Raw genomic sequence first — 25,250 nt, forward strand, 5'->3', positions numbered from 1 at the left:
AATAAAATGTTTAAAAAAAAAAAAATTTTCAAGGGCTCATGAGGGAGTGGGGAGTGGGGAGGGAGGGGAAAAATGAGGAGAGGACCTGATGACGGGGGCTTAAGTGGAGAGCAAATGTTTTAAGAATGATGAGGGCAATGAATGTACAGATGTGCTTTGCACAGTTGATGTATGTATGGATTGTGATAAGAGTTGTATGAGCCCCTAATAAAACGATAAAAAATATTAAAAAAAACAAAAACAAAAACAAAATTACATAAACATATATGCAACCAACAAAAGACCCTCAAAATTCATCAACCAAATTCTCAAAGAGATGAAAAGAGAAATCACTGGATCAATAATTATAGTAGGTGATTTCAATACACCGCTTGAAAAGAAAGATAGATCATCAGGTAAGAAACACAGTAAATAAACTGAAGATCTGAATAACACAACCAAGCAACTCAACTTAAAATAGATATTTTCTGAGCTCTCCAACCAACAGAAAAAAAATACACATTCTTCTCAATGCGCATGGCTCATACTTGACAACAACCCACATACTGGGACACAAGGCAAGTCTGAGAAAATGCAAACACATAGACGTCATTCAAAGCACCTTCTCTGACCACAGCACCATAAACCTGGAAATCATCAAGATAAAGAACTAAAAACCAAAGACAAACATGGTGTCTCAATAACATGTCTCAAAGAAGAACGGGTCCTAGCCCAAATTAGTGAGGGAATTAGAAAATTCTTAGAAACCAATGAGAACGACAATACAACATATGAAAACCTATGGGCAACAGCAAAGGCAATAAAGGTCACTTCATTGCAGTAAATGCACACATGGAAAAAGAGGGGAGACAAGCACTCCCTCAATGCAAGAACACTTTGTTCTAATAACCCAGCATTCTATGATGCTCATCTTCCTGACAGGATCGCTATAGACAAAATGGGAACATAGGCAAATGTTGTAAAGAAAGCTGATGGTGCCCGGCTATCAAAAGATACAGCGCCTGGGGTCTTAAAGGCTTGAAGATATACAAGCAGTCATCTAGCTGAGAAGCAACAAAGCCCACATGGACGAAGCATACCAGCCTATGAGATCATGAGGTGTTAACGGAATCAGATATCAGGTATCAAAGACCCAGAACAAAAAATCATATTAATGTGAATGAGGAGGAGGGCATAGTGGAGACCCAAAGCCCTTCTGTAGACAATTGGACATCCCCTTATAGAAGGATCACAAGGAATAGACTAGCCAGTAAGGGAGCAGTATAGCACCAATGAAACATATAATTTTCTTCTAGTTCTTTAATGCTTGCCCCCCCCGCCCCCCAACACTATCATGATCCCAATTCTACCTTACAAATCCGGCTAGACCAAGGCATGTACACTGGTACAGATAAGAGCTCACAACACAGGGAATCCAGGACAGATAAACCCCTCAGAACCAATAATGAAAGTAGTGACACCAGGAGCGGAACGGAAAGGGGAAGGGGAGGGGAAAGGGAAAAGGGTGGAACCTATCACAATAATCTACATAGAACCCCCTTCCAGGGGGACGAACAGAAAAGTGGGTGAAAGGAGACAACGGTCAATGGAGAAATGGAAAAAAATGATAAATTATCAAGGATTCATGAGGGAGGGAGGGTGGGGGAAGGGGTAAAATGAGCTGCTACCAAGGGCTAAATTAGAAAGAAAATGCATTGAAAATGATGAAGGCAACATATTTACAAATGTGCTTGACACAATGGAAGTATGTATCGATTGTGTTAAGATCTGCACAAGTCCCCAATAAAATGATTTTTTTAAAAAGAGGTGAGAATAATGGTCAGCACCTTAACTCAGCACCTCTAGCAGCTAGAACGAGTCAACAGCATAATCCTTCTTAAAGCAAAAGGAAAAGAAATCAAACATTAAGAATATAAATAAATGAACTGGATAGCAGAACAATGGAAAAAATGAACATAGAAAAAGTTGGTTCTTTGAAAGGATCAACAAAATTGACAAACTGCTAGCAAACTTAACAGAAAAGAAAGAGCATAAGTCAATATCTAAACTTAGAGATGAAACAGGGGAAGTCACAACAGACCCTATTGAAATAAAAACATTAATTACACATTAATATGAAACATTGTGTTCCAACAAATCCAATAATTTGGAGAACATGGACAAAACCTGGAAAACCACTCTCTCCCCAAATTAACACATATGGACATTAAAAACTTGAACAAATTTAAATGAAGGGGACTGGATGTAGTGGATACCAAAAGGCCACCAGCAAGACAATTGGACAGTCCCTCTTAGAAGGACCTTGCAGAAAGGAGGATACATCCAGGGTGCAGTGTTGCACTGATGAACCAAAAAACTATCCTCTAGTTCTTTAAGATTTCCTCCCCTTACTATTATGGTCTGTGGGTGATATACTTCATTGGTCATGTTAGACTGGTGTATGCTCATTTGAACATTTAAGATTGCTCGGTACATGGTAGTCAAGATAGAAGACCCGCCTCAGACACTGAGGGTTCCCCTCAGGGTATGGGGGGTGGGGGTGGTGGAGAGTGGGTGGAAAAGAGAGTTGATAGCACTGATAATTGTATTGCTGTACCCAATGGGATTGAACAACAGAAATGTATGAGAAGGGAAGGGATATACTGGAAGAGTAATATCCCTTCAATAAAAATATTCTTTGGAAAAAAAAGAATAATGAAAACAAAACAAAACCAAAAAAAGGACTTGACCAGACCCATAGCAAAAGAAGAAATAGACAACATCATCAGGAAACTCCCAACTAAAAAAGCCCCAGTCCAGATGGCTTCACAGGAGAATTCTACCAAGCATTCAGAAAGGAACTGACACAATCTACACAAACTTCCAAAACATACAATGGGACAGTCAACTCCTAAACTCATTCTATGAAGCCAGTATAACCCTGATGGCAAAATCAAGCAAAGACCCCACAAGAATAAAGAATTACAGACAGATATCTCTCATGAACATAGATGCAAAAATCTTCAACAAAATACTGGTCAATAGAATCCAACAACATATATAAAACAAAAATCATACTAGGATGCAGGGATGGTACAACATTCGATAAACAATATAACCCACCACATCAACTGGACAAGAACTATATGATCATATCAACCGATGCAGAAAAGCATTTGATAATATCCAACACCCATTCCTAATAAAGACTCTCATGAAGAGAGGTTTAGAAGGGAAAATTCTCAATACAATAAATACCATATCCAAAAAATCAACAGCCAATACTACACTGAATGGAGAAAGCTGAAAACATTTCCACTGAGTCAGGAAACCCGGCAAGGGTGTCCTTGATCCCCACTTCTATTCAACATTGTGCTTAATACCTATGCACCCAATAAAAGTTTGATTAAAACACATTAACCAAACTTATAAAGAAATGAAAATTGAAAAAGACAACTCTAGGAAATCTAAAGTGGGAAAAGGAGAAGATGCAAATAACGAGTCAGAAATGAGATGAGCGATGCCACAGAAGAACCAACACAATCTGAAAAGATAATGACAGTACTAGGAAGAACTGAAAGAGCTCGAATGGCAAGGGGTGTTACACATTGGGATGGTAGCCACAAGGTTAGCAGTTTGAAACCACCAGCTAATCCTTGGAATAAAGCTGAGACTTTCTGTTCCCATAAAGATTCACAGTCTCTACATATTTACATTTGTACTCCAAAGGGTCCAGTTATATGTCAGAGGGTCACTATTACTAGAAACTGACTTAATGGCATTGAGTTTAGGGGGTCTGTATGAAGAACTGTGTTCCAACAAATTTCAAAGCCTAGATGAACTGGATAATTTCTACAAAGAAACAACCTACCTGAACTAACACAAACTGAAGTAGGAAGACTGACCATACCTATAATAAAAGAAGAAATTGGTCAGGTCATTAAAAACCTCCCAACTGGGAAGAAAAAAAAAATCCAAGATCAGATGGTTTCACTGATGAATTCTAAAAAACAGTCAGAGAAAAGATAACATTAATTCTACCCAAACTATTCCTGAGTATAGAAAAGGATGGAAAACCCTCAAATTCATTTGATGATGTTCATATAATCTTGATACCAAAACCAGAGCTAAAAATCATTTTTTAAAAATGATAGATCCATATCCCTCAAGAACACTGATGCACAGTTCTCAACAAAATCCTACCAAAAGGCCTTTTGGCTCTCTGCACGGCGCCATGGCGCTTGGCAAGAACAAGCGCCTTACAAAAGGTGGCAAAAAAGGAGCTAAGAAGAAAGTGGTGGATCCATTTTCTAAGAAAGATTGGTATGATGTGAAAGCACCAGCTATGTTCAATATAAGAAATATTGGGAAAACACTGGTCACCAGGACTCAAGGAACCAAATTTGCATCTGATGGCCTCAAGGGTCGAGTTTTTGAAGTGAGCCTTGCTGATCTGCAAAACGATGAGGTTGCCTTTAGAAAATTTAAGTTAATTACCGAGGATGTTCAGGGCAAAAACTGCCTGACCAACTTCCACGGCATGGACCTCACGCGCAACAAGATGTGCTCCATGGTCAAGAAATGGCAGACCATGATTGAAGCTCATGTTGATGTCAAGACTACTGATGGGTATCTACTTCGTCTGTTCTGTGTTGGTTTTACTAAAAAACGCAATAATCAGATTCGGAAGACCTCTTATGCTCAGCACCAGCAGGTCCGCCAAATCCGAAAGAAAATGATGGAAATCATGACCCGAGAGGTGCAGACAAATGACTTGAAAGAAGTGGTCAATAAATTGATTCCAGACAGCATTGGGAAAGACACAGAAAAGTAAAGATGCTGAAAAAGCCCAAGTTTGAATTGGGAAAACTCATGGAGCTTCATGGTGAAGGTGGCAGTTCTGGAAAAACTACAGGTGATGAGACATGTGCAAAAGTGGAACGAGCTGATGGCTATGAGCCACCAGTTCAAGAATCTGTTTAAAATTCAGACTTAGTGTTGACAAATAAAAGATCTTATTGTGGAAAAAAAAAATCCTACCAAAAGAATCTAAAAATACATAATTGGCAAGTGAAATCCACATACCAGGCATAGAAAAATGGTTCAACATTACAAAAACCATGTAATTCTTAAAATTCCAGCCAATAGAATTCAAAAGCACATATGTGTGTGTGTGTGTGTGTGTGTGTGTGTGTGTGAAATCAAAACATCATGACCAAATGGGATTCATACGTTATATGCAAGGGTGTTTCAGCATTAAAGTCACTATAATCTATAATATTGAAAAAAAAAACAAATTTAAACTCCACATCATTGTACCAATTGATGTAAAAATGGCATTTGACAAAATCCAAAACCCATACCTGATAAAAATACTCAAGAAAGTTGAAAAAAAGGGTGGGATTCCTCAATACAATATAAAGGGCATACACATAAAACCAAAAGCCAGCATTATTCTCAATGGAAGTAAAATGAAAGCATTTCCTTTGCAAACTGGAGCAAGTCAAGGATACCATTTGTTTACAATACTCCTATTCAATATTATGCTAGTATTCTTCCTGAGAGCTATCAAAAATGGGAAATTAAAGGCATCAAAAGTGGCAGAGAAGAAATAAAGTTCTTTCACATATTTCAAAATAACAAAGATCAGATTCCTTTACACTAGCGGTTCTCAACCTATGGGTCGTGCCCCCTTGGGGGGTCAAATGATCCTTTCACAGGGGTCGCCTGGTTCATAATAGTAGCAAAATTACAGTTACGAAGTAGCAACGAAAATAATTTTATGGTTGGAAGGTCAACACCACATGAAGAACTGTATTGAAGGGTCACAGGATTAGGAAGGTTGAGAACCACTGCCTTACACCGGAAGTTCCCAAACTTACTTGGCCTACTGTCCCCTTTTCAGAAAAGAAAAAAAAATTACTCACTCCTACCCTGGCAATTAAAAACAGTTGTACTACAATCCTGGATAAAATGCTGTTGTTGTTGTTATTGTTAGGTGCCATCAAGTTGGTTCCAAATCACAGCAACCCTGTGCACAGCAGAACGGAATTCTGCAGTCCTGCGCCATCCTCACAATTGTTCCTATGCCCGCGCCCATTGATGCAGCCACTGTGTCAGTCCATCTCATTGAGGGCTTTCTTCTTTTTCGCTGCGCTTCCACTTTACCAAACATGATGTCCTTCTCCAATGACTGGTCTCTCCTGACAATATGTCTGAAGTATGTAAGACCAAGTCTTGCCATCCTCACCTATAAGGGGGACTCTGGTCTTATTTCTTCTAAGACAGATCGATTTGTCCTTTTAGCAGTCCATAGTACTTCTAATATTTTTCACCAACACCATAGTTCAAATGCATTGATTCTTCTATGGTCTTCCTTATTCAATGTCCAACTTTTATTTATTTATTTAAAAAAAAATTTTTTTTTCAATGTCCAACTTTTATTTGCATATGAGGCAATGTAGAATACCATGGCTTGGGTCAGACACCCCTTAGTCTTCAAAGTAGCAACCCTGCTTATTAGTACTCTAATGAGGTCTTATGCAGAATATTTACCCAATGTAGTGTATCATTTGATCCTTTACTGCTGCTTCCATGAGCACTGATTGTGGATACAAGTAAGACAAAATCCTTGTAAACTTCAGTCTTTTCTCCATTTATTGTGATGTTACTTATTAGTCCAGTTGTGAGGATTTTGGTCTTCCTTACATTGAGTTGTAATCCATATGGAAGGCTACAATCCTTGATCTTCATCATCAAGTGCTTTAGGTCCTACTCATTTTCAACAAGCAAGGTTGGGCCATCTGCTGATCTCAGGTTGTTAATAAACCTTCATGCAAACCTAATGCCATGTTCTCCTTCATACCGTCCAGCTTTTCTGATTATTTGCTCAGCATACAAAATGAGTAAGTACGGTGAGAGGATGCACTCTGAAGCAGAGTTTTCCTTATTTTAACTGTGCAGTACCTTGCTCTGTTTGCACAACTGCCTCTTCATCCCTGTACAAGTTCCTTATGAGCACAATGAACTGTTCTGGAATTCCTATTATTCTCAGGGTTATCCACAATTTATTAGTTCACACAGTTGAATGCCTTTGCATAGTCAATGAAACACAAGTAAATATCTTTCTTGCATTTTCTAAGTGGCTACCTCCTCCTCTTCAAAGCCCAGCAACGGTCAGTGGCCACTTACTAGGTGTTCTGCCATTGTTCCCTATAACTTCCCTGCAGCCATAGGGGCCGAGTGCCAATGGCAGCAGCTTTCTGGGCTCAGTGTGCCCACTTCTCCCTCCTCCTCCTCCATAGTCACTGGGGACTAGCACCACGTGTGGCCTCTTTCTCGGCTTGGTGTGCCCACTCCCTCTTCCTTCTCCTGCAGTCACCGGAGTCCAAGCGACACTGGTACTGGTTCCCAGTGGTCCTGCAGCTACTCCCACCTCTTTCCCTGCCATCGCCAGAGCCAAATGCCACCAGCAGTTACATTCTGGGCTTGGTGCGCCCACTCCCATAGTCGCCTGAGCCCAAGAGACAGTGGCATCATCTCCCATGTTCTGCAGCCACGTCCCACTCCTTCTCCACAGTCACCAAGACTGAGAGTCACCTGCACGTGCTTTCAGGGCTTAGTGCGCCTTCTCCCTCCTTCTTCCCTTGCAGTCCCCTGAGCCTGAGTGTCACTGATGACCAAATCCCGGGCTTTTTGGATCTGCCCCTCCCTCTCCCTGGCAGAGCTTCTGGAGCTTGAGTGTTACTAGTGACTGATTCCTGGGTTCTCTGAGTCTGCAGGCAATTCTCTGTGCTCACCAGCCACTCGCCAGACCGGCTGACAGCTGCTGTCCATTTCCTGTGCTCATCAGCTGCTTCTCAGGATCCCTGCATCCACCAGCTTCTTCCTGCACCCGCAGAATGCTCCTCGAGGAGTCCCACACCCACCAGCCATTTCTTGCACCCACAGTCTGCTTTCCAGGACCTCAACACTGGCAGGCCAATATATCCATGACCACTGGCTGCTTCACAGGTCCTCTCATGCATGCAGACCATTTTCTGTGCCCCTTAGCCTCTTCTTTGGCTTCCTGCACCCATTAGCTTTTTCCTGCCTCTGCATGCTGGGTCTAAGCCCCCCTCACACCTGCTGGTCACTTCCCATGCCTACACAACAAATCCCGGATGCCTTGTGTCCACTGGTCACTTCCTGTGTTCGCTGGCTGCCTCTCAAACTCCTCAGGCCTGCTGGCCACTTCCCACGCCCACAAGCCACTCCCTGGTTTCCCCAATTCCAGCCAGCCTAGACTCCAAGACAAATGGCAATAAGCTCCAACAAAATGACACACAGACAACAACCCACTTCAGCAGCTACTATAAGAAAGCAAGAGAAACAAAATGCAATGTCAGAGGAGGACTTGAACCTAGAGACGTATATAGAAGAAGCAGAGTATGAACCGCCACAGAAAGAAATCTTCAGGCTGCTGCTTAGAGTCATTCAGGATATGTGGGAATCATTACAGAAAAAGGATGAAGTAAAAGACAGGATAGAGTCACAAACAGAAGGGAAATACAAGAGTTAAGGGATGATGCAGCATTAACAAAAAAGACAATGAAAGACCTTACCAACAGGCTAGAAGAAGCAGAGAACTGTATCTACAACTTTGAAGATAACCTAGCAGAATTCAATAAATGAAAGACAATCAGACATGATAATGAAAGAAGCGGAAGAAAACCCGAGAACAACGAACAATGCTATGAAGAGAAACAATATGCAAATAATTTGGATACCAAAGCAAGATATAACAAAGAAATCAACAGCCAAAATAATGAGGGAGTTCCTGGAGGAAAACTTTCTCAACATAATAAAAGAGGATCAGAAAATCATCCAGGAAGTAGAGAGAACATCACTTAGACTGAATCTCAGGAATAAGGCATATAGTAGCCAAATTATCCAACTTGAGAAACAGGAGAAAATCATAAGAGCAACTAGAGAAAAAAATGAAATCACCTATAAGGGTAATAAGATAAGCAGATGCTCATATTTATTAGCAGAATCCAAGAAGAAGAGGGGAGAATAGAGTAACATCTTCAGAATTTAAGGAGAATAATTGTAGCCCAAGGTTCATCTACTCCACCAAACTCTCCATCAAAATAGTAGGGGAGGTTAAGTTTCCTCGGTTAAGGAGCACTTTAGAGAACACATAAAAAGTAAACCAGCACTACAAAGATCATTTTCCAACCCAGTCTGGCCAGAAGACCAACATCCACAGAACACAAGCATAAGACTACTGCATAGTGCAACACTATCCAGTGGTCAGGGCACTGTATGCAATGCCTAAGTCTTTTTTGACCCAATGGAGGAAAGCAGGCAAGTATGAATCCTCTACACATACACAACACACAGCTAAAGAGGGAGGTAGGAAAATACTTAACACAAAAGGTCTGAGAGAACCCATTCTGAACTTCAATGGTGTGAATTCAGCCATTAAAAGACAAAGACTAGCAGACTGGATTAGGGGGGAAATCCATCAATCTGCTGTCTGCAAGAGAGGCATCTCAAGCTCACAGTCAAACACAGGTTGAGGGTTAAAGGTTGCAAAAAGTATAACAAGCGAATGGCAACCTAAAGAAAGCAGGAGTTGCCGTTTTAATCTCTGATAAAATAGATCTCAAGGTGCAGGACATAACAAGAGATAAGCATAGGCACTATACAAAATGCTTAAGGGAGCAGTAGACCAAGAGCCTGTGAGCATAATAAACATAATACTTGCCCAATGAGAGACCCACGAAGTTCGTCAACCAAATCCTCCAAAAGATGAAATTAGGAAGTTTCTAGAAACAAATCAGAACGAGAACACATCATACCAAAATCTATGGGATACAGTAAAGGCATAATCAGAGGATGCTTGATAGTGATAAATGCACATATGAAGAAGAGATGTATAGTCCATACCCTATCACAAAACCTTCAGCAGTTAGAACAGAGTTATAGAATAATCCATATAATGGCAAAAGAAAAGAAATTATGAAAATTAGAGCAGAGATAAATGAATGGGAAAAATGGAAAAAAAATCAACTCAGTAAAAAGCTAGCTCTTTGAAAGGATCAACAGAATTAACAAAATGCTATCAAACCTGACAAAAGATAGGAAGGAACAGAGGTCAATATCCAGGATGAAGGATGAAATTACAATGGACCCCAATGAAATTAAAAGACTAATTACACAGTACTACGATAGACTCTACTCCAATGAATTCAACAACTTGGAGGACATGGACAAATATCTGGAAGAACAAACCTTCCCCCCAAGTTTTCTCCTATCTTGGATGTCAAAAAAACTGAATAGACTCATAGAAATAGAAGAAATAGATAAGGTTATTAAGGAATCCCCAACTAAAATAAAACCTGGTCCAGATGGCTTCACAGGATTGTACCAAGCATTCAGGGAAGAGCTGACACCAAACCTACAGAGTTCTTCCAGAAGATAGAAAATGTGTTTGGGATAGTAAACTCCCAAACACATTCTATGAAGCTAGTATAACACTGCTACCAAAAGCCAGGCAAGGATCCCACAAGAATAGCAAATTAAAGGCCAATATCTCTTATGAATATAGATGCAAAAATCATCAACAAAATTCTGGCCAATAGAATATAAAAGTATATAAAAATAATTACAGGGATGGTTCAATATTAGAACCATCAACATTATCCATCAAATTAACTAGAAATAGGACAAGAATTACATGATAATATCACTAGATGGAGAAAAAGCATTTGACAACATTCAACACCCATTCCTAATTAAGACACTCAAGAAGATAAGATTAGAATGAAATTACCTTAATATAATAAAAGCAATATACTAAAAACCAATAGCCAGTGTTACAATTAATGGAGAAAAAAAGAAAACACTCCCACTGAGTAAGGATGCCCCTTGTCACTTCTATTCAGAATCATCTTGGCGGTCCAAGTTCATAATATAAGGGATATGAAAGGTATATGCTTTCGGGATATGAAAGGTATATGAAAGGTATATGCTTCGGGAAAGAAGAAATGAAATTATTGCTATTTACAGATGGCATGATTTTATAGAGAGAACCCCAATGACTCCACAATAGGATTTCTGTAAATGATAGAGCAGTAGTTCTCAACCTTCCTAATGCCGCAACCCTTTAATGCAGTTCCTCATGCTGTGGTGACCCCCAACCACAAAATTATTTTCGTTGCTACTTCATAACTGTAATTTTGCTACTGTTATGAATCGGGTGATTCCTGTGAAAGGGTTGTTCGACCCCCAAAAGGGTCACGAACCACAGGTTGAGAACTGCTGCGGTAGAGGAATATGGTAGAGTGGCAGGATATAAGATCAATCAGAAGTCAACTGGATTGCTATATCCCACTGATGAGATCACAGAAAAAGAGATCAAGTAGGCAGTACCCTTCACAGTAGCGAAGCATAAACTGAAATTTCTAGGGATCTACCTAACCAAAATAACAAAGGATCTGTTCGAGGAAAACTATAGAACATTATTACAAGAAACCAAAGGGATTTTCACAAGTGGAAAAATATCCCACGCTCGTGGATTGGAAGATTCAATATTATAAAGATGTCAATCCTGCCAAAGGTACTATACAAATTCAATGCAATCCCGATATAAATTCCTACATCATATTTCAAAGAAATGGAAAAAAACCCTACCAACTTCATACAGAAAGGGAAGAAGCCCAGAATTGGCAAAGAAATACTCAAGAAGAATAAAGTGAGCAGGCTTGCATTACCTGACTTGAAAAATTATTATACAACCATGGTCGTCAAAACAGTATGGGAGTGGTATAACAATGGATACTCAGACCAGTACATAAGAACAGAAAATCCAGAAATAAAAACAGCATCATATAGACAACTGATTTTTGACAAAGGCTTCAAAAATACCAAATAGGAAGCAGATGCCCTTTTCAACACATGGTGCCTGGAAAAACTAGTTATTAATCTGAAGAATGAAGAAAGACCCTTAGCTCACTCCGCGAACAAGAACAAATTCAAGGTGGATCACAGACCTTGAGATAAAACCCAAACTATTAGGTTCATCAATGAGAGGACTGGGACAAATTAGACAAATAAGAACCTTAACGCAGGGAATATGTGGGCTATAAGGAAGTAGGAAGGATACACACTCAGAGGAAGATAAAATGGATGAGTGGGGCATTCTAAAGTTAAAACACCTGTGAACATCGAAACACTTCATCAAGAGAGTAACAAGAGAGCCCACAGACTGGGAAAAAGTATTTAGTAATGGCAAATCAGACAGAGGGCTTATTACTAAAATTTACAGAATGCTGCAAGCTTACAGCAAGAAAAAAAACCAAATGAGTAACTCACAGGAGGTGGATAAGATTTGAACGGATGATTAACAAAGGAGGAAACTTGAATGGCCACAAACATATGAGAAAATGTTCCCCATCATTAGCCATCCGGAAAGTGCAAATCAAAACAATTATGAGATACTCCTAACACCTAGCCTAATTCAAAAAAACAAAAAGCAATAAATGTTGGAGAGGGTAAAAAGTGAAATAGGAGCTCTCATTCACTGCTGGTGGTCTTGCAGTGGCGAACAGCTACTGTGGAAAGAGATTTGGTTATACCTAAACCAGATGGAAAGCAAGATACCATACACTCAGCAATCCCACTATTGGCATATACCCAAAAGAAATAAGAAACTGACCACAACCACTCATCTACTTCCCACTGTTTGTCGATGTGCAGTTCACTTCAAAAATTTGGAAACAGCCTAAATTTCCATCAATAGATGAATAGATTGAAATACTCAAGTATATACACACAATGGAATACTACACATCCCTAAAATATACTGGCAAAACAATGAAACACCGTTTCATGTGGAAGGAGTTGGAGATTATGCTAAGTGACGATAGCCAAGTACAAAAGGTCAAGTACAACATGAGTCCATTGAGATGAGTTCAAACAGCAGAACAGGCACAAGGGAAAATGCGTGTAACACAAAATTCTTGGGCTGAGGACCAAATATTTTGGCAAGAGCCAAATCAAACCCAGATTCATGTCATCAGTAGATGCAGTTGGCACCTATGATGAAAGGAATCTCCTCCCCCTACCATCCATATGTCTTTAAGGTCCAAAGAGGGGTAGGGGAAGAAAAACAAAGGCAATGGGGGGTTGGGGGTTAGGGTACTAACCAACCCAAGGGGAGGGTATTGTTCTGTCTCCACAGGAAACAGCATGGCAGTGGGTCTCATTCCAGCGTGCCAATCCATGAGGGCAATGTTCCTGAGTGGAGCAGCTCGCTCCCAGAGAGGACTTTGGGGCCAGCCTCGGTCTGAAACTTGAAGGCCTCTCCCTAGAAGACAGTTTTGCAGAGAACAGCCCTGAAGATACAGTTCAGAGAGAGCGGCTGGTGTGACCTGCCTTCATGGGGGCAGACCAGGAGGAGAGTGCAACAGACCAGTGATGGGGGCGAAGCCACAGAACCCTGAGTATGTACTTTTGACTCAGGGGGCAGCGCTTGGCACCCCACTAGAACATGTTGGGGGTTACTCATATGGAAGTCACACTTAAAGTCAAAGGTATAAATGGGGGGCAGGGCATGAGACGCTCCACCTCGGACTGCAGGAGTAGCAACATGAAAAGATGGGAAACTCACCTTTCGACATGAATGCGGTATGTCATGATCCCTGTTAGTCTGATGGCTAGCTGTATGTTGGTGGGGTTTTGGGTCTGTTTTTGTTCTTTTACTTTATTATGATTATGACTTTGTTGGTGATTTTGGGTGTTAAACTATACAAGAAAAGCAGGATGAGCAGTCTTATGAAAACAGCAGCCGGACCGATAGTTCTTGGGGGGTATAGGAGGGAGAAGGGTGAGAGGTGAGCAGAGAGCCAACAATTATGGGTACAGGAGAATAGTTAAGAGTTCTAAAATGGACCAGAAGGAGGATGCAGTTTTTCTGGGTGTTTGATCACTCAAATTGTATCTGAGAAGAATTATTGAGAGGTGAACAACAGGCAAGCCTAATAGTGGGGTAGGAGGAAAAAATTAAAAACCCAATATAGATAGATACACATATGCATATATGTATAAGTATACATATATGAATGTGTATGTTTGTGTATGTATATATATATAATTGCAACAAGGAAACAGATGGACTTTGGGTCTCTATTTAAATCTTACTTCTGTACTAGAACAGTTTGTTCTAATAGTGTGGCACTGTATGAGGCCAACCTCCCTGACACAATCACTAAACAAAATGGGTGCATAAGCAAGTGCAGTAAATAAAGCTGATGGTGCCCATCAAAAACAGATGCGTCTGGGGTCTTAAAACCTTGGAGTTAAACATGCTAGATTGAGTTCCCTTATATCAGTGAAGCAACAAAGCCCACATAGAAGAAGGACATCAGCCTGTGTGATCATGAGGTATCGACGGGAAGAGGTATCACAAGTTCAAAAAGCATGCATCCAAATTGATATGAAGGGGGACTGGATGTAGTGGAGATCCAAAGTCCACCATGAAGACAACTGGACAGTTCCTCTTAGAAGTGCTTCCCAGAATGGAGGTACAGTGTGGCACTGATGAACCACATAACTATTCTCCGCTAGCTTTTAAGATTTCCTCCCCTTACTATTATGGGCCATACGTGATGCACCTCATTGGTCATATTAGACTTGTATATGTTCATTTGCTTATTTAAGATTGCTCAGAACATGGTAGTCAAGATAGATGACCCCCAGAGACACTGACAGGAGTTACAGTTCCCAAGGGTAGGGGAAAGGAAGAGGGGGAAGGAAGGGGGATGAGGGGAGTTGATAGCATTGATGACTGTATAACCTCACCCAAGGGGATTGAACAACAGAACTGTATGGGAAGGGAAGGGATATACTGGAATAAATAAGATATGTCCATAAAAATATTGGAAAAAAAAGTTGTAATCTTGGAAAATCAGGGACACTTCTAACCTATCCAATAGTCACCATGAGTTTTTGAGTCTGAGATCATTCCAATGCCCTATCAAAGAGAACTCTGAAAACAAAACCAGGAAAACAGTAGCATTTACAATAATAACCACTAAAGGGATGAAATCCTTATAAATAAATATATTCAAAGAAACAAAAGATCTATATAAAAAAACTACAAAATAATGAAACAAGAAACAGAAAGAGACCTTTATACATAAAAGACTATACCATGATTATGGATGAAAAGACTTAACATTGTGAATATGTCAATTCTATCCAAAATGATCCACAAATACAACACAAGCTCAGTTCTAATTCCAATCTTATTTTTTAAAGAGCTGGAAAAACTCATCATCACTTTATATGTAAATGAATGAAACCCCAGAGAAGCAAAGTACTACTAAAGAACAAATTACGCATCCTTTCACTGCATCTGAAAATTTACAACATAGCCACAGTAAAAAAAAAAAAGCCTGGAACTGATATTACAACAGTCACATAGACCAAGAGAATCAAGAATCCAAGAGTAAATCTATCCACTTGCAAACAGTTGGATCTTTAACAAAGGACAGACACATTAAGTGGAGAGGAGAGGTATTCTCTTTAAGAAATAGTGCTTGCAAAACTGAACATCTATTGTCAAGAGAATGAAACAGGAGCTTTATCTCACACCATATAAAAAGACAAACACAAGAGAGATCAACTACCTAAATGTAAAACCTAGAACTATAAAGATTGTCAAACAGCCCTTACAGAAGGGTTTCAGGGAGGAGACAAGCCAGTCAGGGTGCAGTGTAGCAACAATGAAACTTACAACTTTCCTCTAGTTCTTAAATGCTTCCCCTGCCGCCCCATCCCCGCCACCCCACTATTATGATCCCAACACTACCTTACAAATCCGGCTAGACCAGAGGATGTACACTGGTACAGATAGAAACTGGAAACACAGGGAATCTAGGACAGATGATCCCTTCAGGACCAGTGCTGAAAGTGGTGATACTGGGAGGGTGGGGTAGAAAGGGGGAACTGATTACAAGGATCTACATATAACCTCCTTCCTGGGAGACAGAAAACAGAAAAGTGGATGAAGGGAGACGGAGGACAGTATAAGGTATGACAAAATAATAATAATTTATAAAGAGTTCATGAGGGAGGAGTGAGTGGGGAGGGAGGGTAAAAATGAGAAGCTGATACCAAGGGCTCAAGTAGAAAGCAAATGTTTTGAGAATGATGATGGCAACAAATGTACAAATGTGCTTGACACAATGGATGTATATATGGATTGTAATAAGAGTTGTACAAGTCCCCAATCAAATGATTTTTAAAAATTAATTAATTAAAAGATTGTCAAAGATAAAAGACCAACTTAGTGGTCTTAATGCATAGCATATACACACTACCAAACATAATGAAAAAACATTCAAACAGAAGGCAAACTAGATGACTAGGACTGCCTAAAAATCAGACACATGTATCAAAAGATTTCACCAAAAGAATTTTTAAAAAGAACTGAAAGACAAAAATATTGGCTGGCCCCAATCAGAGCCAAAGGCTACCCATACCACGTCCACAGGGAAGCAAACCAAGAAGGAAAAAGTAAGACTGTCTAGACCCCATTATCAGCACACCAAGCCCAGAGGACATCCCTGCACCGAGCTGCTAAGGCACAGAGGGGACTGTAGGGCAACAACAGCTCAAGACATATTGTCCCCTTACTGGAGCATACCATGACAGAGGACAATACTGGGGCTACACGGCAGAGAGTTAGTCTGGTCTGAACCCCTGCAGTGGGGCAAACCAAGAAGGAAACAATAGATCAGCAACGGGAGCAAAGCCAAGCCCCTAAAAAGCCCCCAAAATAGACTTCAGGCTAGGAGGGGCAGCTTCCAGAATCCCCCCAGGACCAGTGGGGAGATACTCATAAAGGTCTGCGGACAGACCTGGAATTGTTCGGTTTTCTTCCTTTTCTTTCAACCTTTTGTTTGGTCTACGTCATTATTGGTTTGTCTTCTTGTATATAACAGGCTTGGGAAGCAAGCTGGAGAAGAAAGCAACGGGACAATGGTCCCGGAGAGACTGGAAAGAGGAGGAGGCAGGGGAGGGAGCATGGCACAAACAACACCATAGCCAGTGGAACTACTAAAGAATTAAAATTTACAACAAGGAGGATATAGAGATCCTGGGGGTGTTAGAGCAACAGCAATCTTGCTGAGAAGAATTACTAAGAGGCAGAAGTAGGGTAAGCATGATGGTGGAGCAGGAGCAAGGTAAAAGGAAACAGAGGAACGATCTAGGAAGCAAAGGTATGGATAGAGATATAAGCATAGGTGTGTACATATGTTAATGCATTAATTCATAAAAATAGAGGGATTGGTCTAGGTACATAAGTTTATATGGCAATACACTGAGGTGGTGGACGGAATTCAGGCCTCTGCTCATACTCACCCCGCAATGCAAGAACACTTTGCTCTAACAATTGGCATTCTGTGATGCTCACCCTCCCGGCACAATCACTGAAGACAAAATGGGTGCATAAACAAATGTGGTGAAGAAAGCTGATGGTGCCCAGCTATCAGAAAATATAGTGTCTGCGGTCTTAAAGGCTTGAAGTATAAACAACAAGCGCACGTGAAAGAAGCACACCAGCCTGTGTGATCATGAGGTATAATCTGGACGGGTAACCCGCATCAGAAGACCCATAACAAACAAGCAAGCACGCAAACAAACTATATTTTTGCGAACGATGGGGGTTGGAGCAGAGACCCAAAGCCCATCTGAAGACAATAGGACAACTCCTCACAGAGGGGTCACAGGGAAGGGATGAGTCAACCAGGGCGCAGTAAAGCACCAATGGAACACACACTATTCCTCTGGTTCCCTGAGGCTTCCTCACCCTCACCATTATTATGACCCCAGTACTGCCTTTCACTGCGGGCTAGACCAGACCACGTGCTCACGACACACGGAGAACAGGAATGGGAATAGGGGTACCAGAAGAGTAGGGAGAAGGTGGGAAGAGGAGGGGAGGAAGGGGGAACCACTTACAGTGATTGACACATAACCATATACCCCCTCCAGGGGACAAACAACAAAAACCATGGGAGAAAGGAGACAGGGGTTGGTGTAAGATATGAAAATAATAATGTATAATTTATCAAGAGGTCACGAGGGTAGGGGGATAAGGAGGAAAAAAAGAGGAGCTAATACCAAGGGCTCAAAAGAAAGTAAATGTCTAGAAAATAGTGATGGCAACATATATACAAATATGCTTGATACAATTGATGTATGCATTGTTATGAGTTGTAATAGTCCCCTATAAAATGAACTTTTAATAAAAATTTTTTTTAAAAATTAGCAGTGACATATCAAACAAGGGTCGAATCTCTAAAATTATAGAAAACTTCAATACTTCAACATAAAGAGGGCAGGTTTAACTTGATTTCAAAAGACACTCAAGCAGCTAACAAACATATATAAATGTCAGCCATTTGGAGAAAGATAAATCAAAACAATGAGATATTGTCTCACCCCGACATTAATAGCAAAATTTAAACACACATACACACACACCAATGAGGATGCAACAAGAACCCTCATATATCACTGGTGGGAATTTAAAACATACAACCCCTATAGAAAGTAGTAGGGCATTTCCTAAAAAAATTGGGACTAGAAGTAACATGAGACCCAGAAACCCCTCTAATTGGTATGTACCACAGAGTAGTAAGCATTGTCACAAATAGACATATGCACACCCATGTTCATTGCAGTGCTATTTTTTTAATAGCAGGAAGATAAAAGTAAATGCTCATCAGTGGGAGAATGAATACATATACACAATAGATTATGCCCTGCTAAAAAATAAGAATCTTTTAAACACCTCATTGCATGGATGAACTCAGGACATCTATGTTGAGAGAAACTGAGTCAGTCCATTACAAAAGGGCAAATATCACATTGAAAACAAATGATCTGATGATTAACAGGGTTGGGAAAGTACTGGAGAGAGATGTAATTGGGAAGGGGTAAACAAGGGTCAACTTTGGTGAAGGAGATGGCAAGATAACAACAAGGAGAGTCTTCCCTTTTTTGCCTGCCCCTCCTTTTATGCTGCCTTTCTCCAGGGACTGCTCTCTCCTGTTAATACGTCCGAAGTATGTGAGAAGTCTCACCATCCTCGCTTCTAAGGAACATTCTGGCTATACTTCTTCCAAGAATTATTTGTTTGTTCTCTTTGGCTGTCCATAGCACTTCCAATGTTCTTCACCAGAACTATATTTTAAATGCACTGATTCTTCTGTGCACTTCCTTCTTCAATGTTCAACTTTCACATGTATACCAGGTGAATAAAAATACTTTGGCTTAGCACACCAACCTGTGTGATCATGAGGTGTAGAAGGGATGAGGTATCAGGCATCAAAGAACAAAAATCATATCATTGTGGATGAGGAGGAAAGCCCAGCTGCAGCCACTGGACATCCCCTTTTGGAAGGGTTGCGCGGAGGAGATGAGCCAGTCAAGGTGCAGTGTAACAATGATGAAACATACAATTTTCCTCTAGTTCCTAAATGCTTCCTTCCCCACCCCATCCCCACAATCATGGTCCCAAATCTACTTTACAAATCTGGCTAGACCAGAGGATGTACACTGGTACAAATAGGAACTAGAAACACAGGGAATCCAGGACGATGATCCCTTCAGGACCAGTGGTGAGAATGGCGATACTGGGAAAGTGGAGGGAGGGTGGGGTAAAAAAGGGGAACCGATTACAAGGATCTACATATAACCTCCTCCCTGGGGGAAAGACAACAGAAAAGTGGGTGAAAGGAGACACCGGACAATGTAAAATATGGCAAAATAATAATTTAAATTATCAAGGATTCATGAGGGAAGGGGGAATGGGGAGGGAGGGGGAAAAAGAGGAGTTGATGCCAGGGGCTTATGTGGAGAACAAACGTTTTGAGAATGATGAGGGTAATGAATGTACAAACGTGCTTTACACAACTGATGTATGTATGGATTGTGATAAGAGTTGTATGAGCCACCAATAAAATGATTTGAAAAAAAACAATAACTTTGGCTTAGAGACAATAACCAGAGTAATGGCTCCTTGGTGGTATGACAGGGGAGACTGGGGGGAAAGTGGGGACTAATAATGAGTATAAGAATAATTAGGGAGCTTCTTGAAAAAAAAAAAAAAGAATAATTAATGTTCTAAAATGGGCGGGGAAGGAGGGTCAGAGAAAACATCATGGCTTAGGTCAGGCGCACCTCACTTCTCAAGGTCCTTGCTCATTAATACTTTTAAAGAGGTCTTGTGCAGTAGATTTGCTTAGTGGAATATGTCATTTCATTTCTTGACTGCTGCTTCAATTATGGATCCAAGCAAAATGATATTCTTGACAACTTCAATCTTTTGCCTTTTTATTATGCTTTCACATACTAATCTTGTTATAAGTATTTTTCTTTACATTGTGTTGCAACCCATACTGAAGGCTACAATGCTTGATCTTCATCAGCAAATGCTTCAAGTACTCCTGGCCTTCAGCAAGCAAGGTTGTGTCACCTGCAGATGACAAGTTGTCAGTTATATGTCTGATAAAAATCCCTCAAATTCTGTGCTGTCGCTCATCAGACTCAATCGGAAAACATCTATAAGGGTCAGCAGACAGACCTGGAACTATTTATAGACCCCCCTCCCACCCTTTTTTTTTCATGTCTATATAAGATAGGTAAAATAAACAATCCTGAGGAGAAAATGGGACCAATGGTTTCAGGGGGTCAGGGAAAAAGGGGAGGCGGGGAAAATGGAGCGGGGGAGCCAACCAACCTAGGAAGAAAAGACTAGCAAGAGATCTAAAATCAATGGCGAGAAGGGTGTAAATGCCTGGTGGGGTTTGATCAAGTGCAATGTAGCTGAGTGGAATTACTGAGAGCTGAATCAAGGTTGATCGTGATAGTGGGACAGGAGGAAAGTAAAAGGAAATAGAGGAAAAAACTAGAAGGCAAAAGAAATTTATAGAGGTATTAATATAGGTATGTACATATGTAAATATATTAATATATAATGATAGGGATATAAGTCTATGTATATGTTCAGTATCAAGGTAGCAGATGGACACTGGACCTCTACTCAAGTCCTCCGTCAATGCAAGAACACTTTGTTCTAATAACCTGGCATTCTGTGTGCTCACCTTCATGACATGATTGCTAAAGACAAAATGGGTGCATAAGCAAATTTGGTGAAGAAAGCTGATGCCCAGCTATTAGAAGATATAGTCTCTGGAGTCTTAAAGGCTTGAAGTTAAACAAGTGACCATCTAGCAAGGAAGCAACAAAACCCACATGGAAGAAGCACACCAGCCTGTGTGATCACGAGGTGTCGGCAGTATCAGGTATCAGAAACCAAACCAAAAAATCATATCGATATGAAAAGGGAGTTGGAGTGGAGACCAAAAGCCCATCTGTAGACAACTGGACATCCCCTCACAGAAGGGTCACAAGGAAGGGGGCAAACCAGCCAGGGTGTAGTATAGCACTGATGAAACATTCAACATTCGTTTAGTTCTTTAATGCTTTCCCCAACCCCAACTATCATGACCCCAGTTCTACCTTAGAAACCAACTTACATTGGAGCATGTACGCTGATACAGATAAGAGCTCTCGTGACACGGAATCCAGGACAAATGATCCCCTCAGTAACAGTTATGTGAATGGTGCTACCATAAGGGTAGGGAAGGGTGGGGGAGAAAGTGGGAACTAATCAAAATGATTGATTATATACCCCTCTAGGCCCCACTCCCCAATGGGGACAAACAACAGAAATGTGGGTGAAGGGAGACAGTGGATGGTATAAGATAAAAACAATAATTTATAATTTATCAAGGGGTCATGAGGGTGGGAGGATCAGAGAGGAAGGAAAAACAGGCAGATACTGAAGCTCAATTAGAAAGAAAATGTTTTGAAAATGATGATGGCAACATATTTCAGATGTGCTTAATACAACTGATGTATGGATTGTTAGAAGAGTTGTAAGAGCCCCCAATAAAATGGTTTATAAAAAATAAAATATTCTATGCTATATTTTCAACTTTTGAAAATGGTACTTTGGCTGTCAGTTTCTTTTTTCCATAAGGTGAATTCATATACCATAAGATTCTTTGATAAATGTATAGTAATGTGACAACCACAATTAAGATATAGTTCAATCACACCCTCCCACGAAATTCTTTTTTCTGCCAAATTCTCTTGTGAAGTCAAAATTCACCTCCAATCTCAAGCCCTAAACCCCTCTGAAAAGTCATACTACATTAATCTAACTTCATATAATTGTATCATACATCATGTAGTATTTTTAGTCTTAATTTTTCACTTAGCAAATGCACTTGAGATTTTATCATGTTACTGCAGGTATCAATAGTTCTTTGTTTTTCATTGTTGAATAGATTCCCTTGAATGACTGTATCTTTTAAATGGCTTCTACCTTTTGGTTGTTATGGATAATGTGGCTATAAATATTCATGTACAATGCTAGGCTTGGATTTATGATAGGCCTGGCCCTGTGGGTGTGTCCCATGCCAGAGCAAACCATAGCCCTGAACCATTGCCTTGCCTCCTAACCTGTAGCCTTCCGGCACTGAAGCAGGTTGCACAGGAGAAACATTTTTTAAAAATAATAATAAATATTCATGTACAGTTGTTTGTGTACAAGCTGTGTTAATGAGTGGTGATACTATTTACATTTACATCAAGATTATTACAAAGTTTCAGCTGCTTTGCATCATCTCCAGCACCTTTCGCTTATTATAATTCTTTAGCTTATAATTCTAGTGACATCTAATTAAAACATTTACAATTACAACAGAATACTGTCCAATAAAGTGCTAGCAGAGGAATTGTCTAGGTTGAGAGTATACAAAAGATAGTGGCCCAATAAATGAGATCGAGCATACCAATAAACATTTTGTTCTGTTGAACATATAGTCACCATGCAGTGGAGCTGACTCAACAGCAACAAAACCGAACATTCTATCTGTAGTTTTGTGTTTCTGTGATGATGAAAGCTTTGGTAGAGTCTGTGTTCAAATCCCCTGCCCATTATAAAATAGGGTTCATTGTATGCTTGTTTTTAAAAACAAAACAAAAAACACCCGTTTATTAGCTTGATTGTAGCATGGTGTGGCTGTTTTCTGTCCAGACTTTGTTACTGCTTACTGCCATTTAGTCGACTCCACCTTGACAATGCGATTGGACTTATGATCCATAAGGGTTTCTTTAACTGATGTTTCCAAAGTCAATCAACAGGCTTTCTTCCTAGTTTGTTCAGATCTCAGTCAGGTTGTCTTCCTATCAGGAAGCTTTTGGAAGAATCAGGAGTTGTAAAAAAGAGGTTGCCTTGCTTGCTGTCAGTCAAGATTTGTTCTCACTTCCTACAGATTGCCTGTGTTTCTTGCTTTGTGGCCCCTCCATCTTCAAACTCAGCAAGAGAATCTCCCTTATGTGGAATCCCTCTTGTACCTTGAATCTCTTTTGTGAGCAAGAGCTCTGTGCTTCAAGACTCCACAATTAGCCCCTAGTTAGGTCATGCTCACTGAGGACAATCATTATTTGTTAATGTTAACTTCACATATATCTCACGAGAGGATTATAAAAAGGTATGGGTCATTGTCCTAGAATTTTGCCTATCAGAGTGAACTATAAATATTGCTTTTATATTCCCAGAAGATTCTCACAGCTCTCCCAGATAAATGTAGGTCTTGAAAAATCACACACACAGCCTCTGAACCCCTTGAGTTATAACCCTGACCTATTTAAAAATCACACCTCATGCCTTATACATTACAACTTTAATATTTTGTTTTAATTTTGGTAAAAGCATGTACACAGTAAAAAAAAGTCTCTATTCAACTGTTTTTACACATAACATTCAGTGACATGGGTGATATTCTTCCATTGTCAGTGTTCTTATTATTTCCATTATAATTTTTCCACTCCCAGTAATTTAATGTTTGTTTCTGAAATTTAGCTGTCTTTAAGAGTAACTGCTATTCATTTGGAGGATTAATTTTTCAATGTTAAGCTTTTAAACCTCGTGAAACAAATGATTTACAAATATTTTCTGCCACCCGCTTGCTTTTCTTTTCATTTGACGTGTATCTTAAAAGCAAAATATTTCAGGGTGAGGGCAACAAATGTACAAATTTGCTTGACACAATGGATGTATGTATGGATTGTGGTAAGAGTTGTACGAGCCCCCAATAAAATGATTTTTGTAAAAGCAAAATATTTTAATTGAAATTGAAATTAAATTTATATATTTTTCTTTTATGGGTTGTCATATCTGAAAACTCAAAGCCATAAAATCTTTTCTCCTATAATTTTCTTCTACAAGCTTTATAATTTAAATTTCTTTGTTTATTTTTTATTTTATGTTTTTGAAGTCATCAAGCTTTATTAGTAATATTCAAATGTTTTATAGAAAAAAGAAACCAAGCAAAACATCTAGGACTGTGTAAAAAAGAAAACTCCGGCTTTGTTGTACAGATCAGTATTTACATCTAGGAAGGGCTCTCTCCAATCAGGTGCAGCAGCTGCACTTGTCCGATGCCCCTTTGCAGATGCAGCCCTGGGCACACTTGGCACAGCCGGCAGGGCAGCAGGAACAGCAGCTCTTTTTGCAGGACTTGCATCTGCAGTCTTTGCACTTGCAGGAGTCAGAGCAGCCACAGGAGCCACCAGTGGCGCAGGAGCAGTTGGGGTCCATGTCGAGCAGGGTGCGGGCAGATGTCAGAAGGCAGGTGGTCAGGAGATACTGAGCAAGTAGAAGGCTTCAAACTGTTATATTTAAGTTCCATTTAAGTTAATGTTTGTATAATGTTTCAGAGATATAATGCCATTTATTTAAAGACTGTTCTTTTTCTTCTGAATTGTCTTGTCAAAAATAAGTCATACAAATGTGCAGACATCTCTTTCTGGATACTTTAGTCTCTTCAGATACTTTGTGCCCTATCATCTATACCACAATGTTTTCATTTCTACAGCTTTACGGGAGGCCTTGAAATCAGATATTTCAAGAAATGAAATGAGTTTTAACTCTGTTTTTCAAAGTTTATTTTTTCTACTTTGGGTTTCCATTAACTTCTAGAATCCGTTTGATGATATTTACAAAAGCACAGCTGGGTTTTGATTGAGATGTCAATCTACGTAGATGAATTTCAAGATAATGTGTGGGGTGCTGTCAACTTCCCTCACATTCTCTAGCCTTGCAAAATCCTGTCATGAAAGTTCTACCTTCCTTTTCA

The 25,250-nt window shown here is 40.0% G+C and overlaps 2 protein-coding genes and 2 pseudogenes across 2 annotated transcripts in view; 2 read left to right on the forward strand and 2 right to left on the reverse strand.

Annotated features, from left to right (window-relative positions):
- The window catches only part of NETO2 (neuropilin and tolloid like 2), a 71,631-nt gene that overhangs the window by 24,268 nt on the left and 22,113 nt on the right, over positions 1 to 25,250 (reverse strand). The gene's annotated exons all lie outside the window — the stretch shown is intronic.
- On the forward strand, positions 4,204 to 4,997 carry LOC105978818 (annotated as a pseudogene).
- Positions 22,479 to 22,605, forward strand: LOC115870748 (annotated as a pseudogene).
- On the reverse strand, positions 24,527 to 24,712 carry LOC101642557 (metallothionein-2B-like). Its single transcript, XM_045293879.1, has one exon. The coding sequence runs from the start codon at positions 24,710 to 24,712 to the stop codon at positions 24,527 to 24,529; it is 186 nt and encodes a 61-aa protein (XP_045149814.1).

This window comes from Echinops telfairi, unplaced genomic scaffold (genome assembly GCF_000313985.2).
Source record: "Echinops telfairi isolate 266 unplaced genomic scaffold, ASM31398v2 ScPeMD7_2291;HRSCAF=2852, whole genome shotgun sequence".
NCBI lineage: Eukaryota > Metazoa > Chordata > Mammalia > Afrosoricida > Tenrecidae > Echinops > Echinops telfairi.